At 36.6% G+C, this 7,326-nt stretch overlaps 1 protein-coding gene across 1 annotated transcript; it reads right to left on the minus strand.

The window, feature by feature from the left end:
- Positions 1–5,420: 5,420 nt before the first annotated feature.
- LOC133814985 (uncharacterized) lies at positions 5,421–5,744 on the minus strand. Its single transcript, XM_062247883.1, has one exon. The coding sequence runs from the start codon at positions 5,742–5,744 to the stop codon at positions 5,421–5,423; it is 324 nt and encodes a 107-aa protein (XP_062103867.1).
- Between the last annotated feature and the right edge of the window lie 1,582 nt (positions 5,745–7,326).

Below are 7,326 nucleotides of genomic sequence, written 5' to 3' on the forward strand. Positions count from 1 at the left end.
ATAGCAGGAGTATATTCTATTTTGTTATCAAATTATATCCCAATGTAAATGGGAATAATATGTATTAAATATATACCATATTTATTCACGCGGTTTATTCACATGGTTACCCAAACCTGTCCATGAAATTCCCCTATAAATACTAGGAATAATGGACAGGGAGAGAGGGCCATTTTTGTATTACTAAAACTCTGTAGAAATCGAGAGAGAAAAGTAATAATATTGACACGCAAACTAGGTGGATTTTAACCACTAAACCACATAAAGTTGTGCGTGTTAGAGAGGGTTTATCATTTCATTATGGTTTATAATTCAGCACTAATCTACCTGTTTAATTTCTTAATACATTGTTGGCAAAAAATCGCATCAAGAGACTCGTTTAAAGAATCTAGCACTATTTAAAATACACAGTGTAACAATCTTGGCTATCCAGGGCGTTACAGATATCATCTACATAAATGAACAAGAATACCACAATATGTTTGGCCTTTAGTTGGTAAACACAAGGCTCGTCCACATTCTACTCAAAGTCATGGGTTTTAATAATTTCATCAAATCTAAGATTCTAGGAATGTTAAGCTTGTTTAAGTCCATAAATGGACCTATTCGACTTGAAAACTTTCATTTCTTCTCCAACTACTGTAAATCCCTCTGGCTAATCCATATAAATGGTCTCTTCAATATTCCCATTAAGGAAAGTAGTCTTGACGCCCATTTGCCAGATCTCATAATTGAGATCTGCTGCTATGGATAGGAGCATGCAGATGGATTTTAACATGGCAACTGGACTAAAAGTTTTCTCAAAGTCCACTCCTTCTCTCTGGGTATAACTCTCTGTCGTGAGTCGAGATTTATAAGTCTCAACCTTTCCATCAGCTCCTTGTTTCCACTTGTAGATTAACTTACACCAAATGGCCCTAAACTCACTAGGTGCTTCTACAAGATCCTAGATGGAATTAGATTACATGGGCTCCATTTCCTATTTCATGGCATCGAGCCATAATTCCTTTTCAGGACTAGGCTCGACTTGTTTAAAAGACAACGGGTCTTCATCACTAATGTCCCAAACGACCATGTTGGTTTCCCCGTCCAGACCCTAGTGAACAAGGTTCTGAGAAACCCTCCCACTATGACATAGCTCCATGACTATCTGAACTAGAAGAGTGGTATTGTCTTCTTCATTCAAAAAGACTTGCACCGCTTGAGGTGGGAGAGTGGAAATATCAACATCAACTTGCGTTGATGATGATGGAACATTGGTAGGTATCGAAACTAAAAGCATTTCCTCTAATACTACTTTGATCCAAGGTTTGAAGTTTTGGACATGGTCATTTTCTAGAAAAGTAGTATTTGTGGAAGCAAGCACTTTCTTGTCTAGAGGACTGTAGAAAAGACCAACCTGAGTACATTTAGGATAGCCAACAAACATGCAAACTTTAGTTCACGGTTCTAGTTTTCCTTCCTTTTTCCTTGGGACATGGGCGGGACACCCCCAGGTTCTATAATGACATTAACTAGGTTTATGACCATTCCAGCATTCTAGAGGTGTTTTGGGAACTGATTTAGATGGTGCAACATTTAGGATGTCGTTTGAGGTCTCTATCACGTGTCCCTAAAAATATGTGGGAAGAGTCGAGTAACTTAGCATAGACCTAACCATTTCCAACAACGTGCGATTCCAATGTTCCGCAACACCATTTTGTTGTGGGGATGTCGGGGGAAGTAAGTTGAGATATAAGTCCAAGTTCAGTTAAATGATCTTGGAACTACATATCCAAATATTATCCACCCCTATCAGATCGCATGATCTTTAACGTTTTACTTAAATGGTTAAGAACCATTTCAATAAATTCCTTAAACTTTGTAAAAGTTTATGATTTCTTATGCATTAGGTAAATGGATGAGTATCTAGAGTAATCGTCAATTAAAGTGACGAAATACTCAAAACCACCCCTCGCTTGTACATTTAGAGGTCCACATAAATCTTAATTGTAACGACCCAAAATCACTAATAAGGCTTAAGGGCCTTGATTAGTGTACCAGTAGGGCATAATTGGTATATGTGTGATTTAAAAGTTTAGATGCATGATTAATATGATTATATGACTATGTGACATGCATGTTTGTGAGTATTAGATATGCATGTGGGCCATTTATAGCTTATAAGGGCATATCTGTAATTTTGGCCCGTTGAGGGCATTAATGTGATTATATGTGATAAATTCTTGAGACCACATTGTTATGTAGATATGTTTGCAGTGTATAGCTCGAGACAGTCCTAATGAGCGAATTGGCGAAATAGGCACAACGGGGATTAATACCTAGCTCGGGGTAAGCTTGGGAGTATTTATGGGAATTTAGAGAATAATTTGGGAATTATTAGATATTGAATAAATAACTAGTAATTATTTGGAGAAACAGGATTAATTGTTAAATATTAGGAACACTTAAGGAATTAGCGGGAATTGGGAGCAAAATGATTATTTTACCCTTACAACAATTAAAGGGCTTAGTAAACTATGGGAGGACATTTTAGTCATTTTATTGGCCAAAGGTATTATCACCTATGTCCTAGAAGGAGTTGGAACACTCTATTCTCTACTGGAATCAAAGGAATGCTCAGCTCTCTCTCTCTCTCTCTCATTTCTCTCACGATTTCTCTTCTCTCTTTCATTTGGTGATTGAATTTGAGCTGGTGAAGGAATATAAGGGCTGAGGAGCTTAGGCTTAAAGCTGGAACTTGGATGAGTTGAGGCTTGGAAACTAGGAGGTTTAGCTAGGACATAAGGTCAAGGCTTGGAGGTTGTAGCTTGTGGGAATCAACAATAATTGAGGTAAGTTTTCATCACAGATCATGGTAAGGAATTCTGGAATTTGTGTGGGATTAAACTGAGTTTTGGATATTAAAATAGCTAAATGTTGAGTGGTAATTTCTACTAAATTGGGGTATTGATTTTGGTATAATTGTTAGGAGATTAATGTTTAAAGTATGTGATTTAATTCTTAACTCATAGTTGGGTTTAGTTATGATTGAGAGGCCTTATTGGGTTTGAATTCTGAAATAGTTGGCTGGGAGAAACATGAGGAAAACCCAAAATTTCTGGGTTAGAATAGGGCGCGCTGCGGCGCGTGTGCCTAGAAGGGCCTAGGTTACTCTCTAAGATGGGGGCGTGTCGTGACCCACTAAGCTAAGTCATGCCTCGCCTCCCCTTTGGCTTAGGTCCTTGCTCTCTGACTTGGGGGCAAGTCGCAACCCGCCTAGGGATTTTGGCCTTAGAATGGTTTCTAGAATTGGTAAGGCTTAGGGGTTTGAACCTAGGCACTGGGACAATTTCTACTGCCCGGTTTAGTATAAATTGAGGTCCCAGAGGCTAGTTTCTGTCTCCTAAGTATTTATTTGGATTGGAAGTTAACAATTACCCATTGGACACTGTGACTAGGTTTATCACCAAGACTCAGGAATGGGGATCGTGACGGGACCATTCCATTATCTTCGCTCGAAATTAAAGGTAAGAAAACTACACCCTTGTGTGGCTGTGTTGGGACTGAGATTCCTTGTATTTGAATACAAATGTTGTATGATTGTGATATGCCATGTGAGCATATAAACGGCCTAAGAGAGTCGGGGCTGATAACTTGCGCACAGGACGTGGCTCGGCCACTGTGAGCTGGGGTCAGCTAGATAAACACTGGACTCGACCTAAGCGAGTCGGAGTCAGTGTGTTTAACAGAGGGTGCGGCCTAAGGGTGTCAACCCTGAGTTTTGTGTATTGATTGAGATAAAATGTTGAATATAAATGGTTATTGTTGTTAGCTTGATGTTGTGGCTCATTAAATATCTGATTACCTATCTTGTTAATTATTTGATTATGTTATGTTGTTATGGTTTTCTTGCTGGTCCTCGGCTCATGGGTGCTACGTGGTGCAGGTAAAGGCAAGGGTAAGGTGGATCAACCATGAGTTGGAGAGCTTTGGGGGCGAGGAGTACATTGTCTGCTGCTTGTCCGCCACAGCTGAGGGATGGTACAGGGACAAAAACCTAAATCGTGTATTTTTCCATTAGAGTGGTCTTTGAATGTATATAATTGATTTTGGAAGTTTGTAAACTTGTCCTTTAAACCCTGTTTTTGGGATCCCATGTGCTAAACATTTATTTTAATGAAAATTTTCCGTTTATGACCAAAATCTTTTAACCCTAACTTGATTATAACTTTAGGATCACATCTTTATTCAAAGGACTTAATTAGCAAGTCTTGCACTATTTTAATCACATAGTGCAACGGTCTTGGTTATCCAGGGCGTGACATTAATGCTCTAGCCTAAGTGGTTCTTTGGCCCTGTCTCCCTTTGCATAGAATGGACGCTTGGTCATTTTGCCCTCCAGATAAGACTCGCAGATAGGTAATTCACCAATGGTGTGTTCCCTCAAAGGCCAATTCTTTGTAAGTCTTTGAATCCTATCAAAACTAATGTGACCAAGACGTAAGTGCCATGTATACGTCATATTATTGTTATTGATGTTTTGACGTTTATCGGTCCTAGGTTGTGCTACTTTGAATAATTCATTATTTAGTGCATAGGGTTCGTCTGGTAGCATAACATAAAGCTTATTTTCCATACATGCAACACACATTTCAAATCCACGAAAAGAAATAGATATATTAAAACTTGTAAAAGTTACAGCAAATTGTAGTTCATGTAATAATGAAACCAAAATTAAATTAAAACTAAAGTTTGAAATAAAATAAACATTGTCTAAAAAAAAAATTAGATCCAAAGTTTAGACGAGCTTGTCCTCTATCCTTGACTAAAACAAATGCTTTGTTCTCGACTCTCACCTTTAGCTAACCATCTTTCACCTCCTCCCATTGGCTAAGTAGCTGTAAAGAAGTACATACATGCTTAGTTGATCCTGAATCAATAATCCAAACAGATTTATCATCTTCCAAAATGCATGCGTCTAAGACAAATGAAAAACTATCATTACCTTAGTTTCTAGCTACTTGGGGTTTTGGGCAGTCCTTCTTCCAATGTCGTTTCTCCTTGCAGTGGAAACATGCACCTTTTTCTTTCTTAACTTTCTTCTTACCCTTTCCAAGCTTCAAAAGACCTTCTGGTTTTGCAACCTTGGCAGGTTTAGGGTTGTTGGTCCGTCCACCCTTTCTCTTTTTTCCCTTTGGAGCGGAAGCTAAGTTAGCTTCGGTTTGGGCACCCTCAGTAGCAATTGTAGTAGTAGAAGTCTTATTCTCTCCTCCTTTTCTCGGTCCACCATTAATTTCTTCATACATTTTGAGTTCATTCAACAATTGAGTCATCCCGTACTTCAGCTTGTTCAAGAAGTAGTTTGTGGTGAACGTCAGAAACGTAGGAGCAAGGCTATTCAGGATGAGCCCCACTTGAGTCTCCTTGTCTATGGTGGCTCAATGCAACTCAATCTCATGGAAGTAGTTCGTCATCTTGATAAAATGATCACGAACATGCATCGTTAGTGCCATCCTAGAATTTGCATACTTCTTGGTGGCTTCCGAATGAGCTTGCCCAGATTTGTGTCCAAACAACTCTTGAAGCTGCTCCACGATGTCATGTGTAGTTTTGACATCTTCCAGCTTCGTCGTAAGCGTGTCTGACATGCTAGCCATCATGTACACCTTAGCCTTGTTGTTATTCATCTGCCAATGCTCATACTTGTCATGGACAGATTTGGGTGCTCCTTCAGCTAGAACTTCAGGGGATTCATCGGTCATCACGAACTTAGAATTGCTAGTGATCAACAAAATGTTGATGTTGGACTTCCATTTCATTAAAAATTTCTCCAGTGAGAAGCTCTTTAGAGAGTAGACAGAGGATGGGGTTGGAAGCCATAGAGATCTACGATTTTGTAAATAAATAGAAATCAACACATTGCTCAATAAACATCTAATCACTAACTTTTATGAAATAGTAAACATATATCAAATATGTAAGATATGGGGAAAATACTAAAAACAAGCATATCCCTATTTCTAAAGTATTTAACTAGTCCATGACACTTGTGTCCCGGTAGGTGAGAGTCACAAAACATCATTAGTTAAATAGAGTGAAAACATAATTAATAATGGTTTAAAACAATTATTAACCACCATCATATTCGATCAAAGTAATAAAACCAATTATCTCTTACTTTATGAGCTTGACCCACGGTAATATAGATTTATTCCTAGCAGTCACCGTAGGAAAGAGTCTAATAGAATTTGTTTCTTTAATTAACTATCTAACAAAATTTAACCATGTTAAATGCTTAATGAACACCATCTGTAGTAGGATGAATCTAAGCGCCGCGAGGCCCCATTAAGACACCAACCTTGATAAATCTACGGTGGAGATCGAATAATACTCTTAAACTAAGCCCTATTATTTTAAGAAAAAAAAGTTTAGTATTTTTATTTTAAAAATTACTAGCTTAGGTTTTCCAAATTACAAAAGTAATCATAAACCATAGTTTTAATTTTCCCATTAATTCTAGAAAATACCCATTGAAAACCTATTCAATAATTCATAATTAATGTGTTGTTAATCAATTATTAGGTTCAACTAATATAAGAAACCTAAGACAAGTAAGTTCAACTCATGCAAATAGGCCATAACAGTTGGGCTTGCATGGAGGAGGGATGGGTCCAGTATGTCGTTTCCACTACTAAGGTCTCCTAACTTCCATGCAAAGTTCAAAAGACAGGAATTTGAACTTTTGTCTTATTAATTGATTAGGTCCATTATAATCATGCAAAGCAAATGGGCCTTTACAAGTGGAATCACCACAAGAGGAGAATTTAAACTTTACATTTTCTAATGAGCTCAAATAAAACATATCATATTATGAATGTTTTATTTTGAAAAAATACCATATATTACCAAAACATATGGGACATCATTATATGAATCTAAGCCCAATTGTAAAAAAGCCATTTATAATGATGCAAGATATGTTAATAATTGAATGAGCCTATCATGTTACTGTATGAGCATGTACTATCAAATTATGCAAATACACCACAATAATGAACAATTTTGCAAAATTGCCATAATTAATTATCATAGAATTCATCAAACAAAATTTAATATAATTAATTAAACAATTTTAAAAATATTAAATTAATTAAAATTGAATTTATCAAATAAAATTCTATTTTAAATAATTAATTTAAACTAGGTTGTTAAGTTGTTGGGAATGACAAGATATTTTAAAAAAAACATTTTAGAAAATTTTAAAATATCAAAAATATATTTTAACCAAAATATCTTAAAATATCATAATTATCAGATAATCAATTCTAAATATTTAAATAATAA

The sequence above is a fragment of the Humulus lupulus genome, chromosome 2 (genome assembly GCF_963169125.1).
Source record: "Humulus lupulus chromosome 2, drHumLupu1.1, whole genome shotgun sequence".
Lineage (NCBI taxonomy): Eukaryota > Viridiplantae > Streptophyta > Magnoliopsida > Rosales > Cannabaceae > Humulus > Humulus lupulus.

Coding starts and splice junctions, on each gene's coding strand:
- LOC133814985 (XM_062247883.1), bottom strand. CDS start 5,744: ATGACCGATGAATCCCCTGAAGTTCTAGCTGAAGGAGCACCCAAATCT.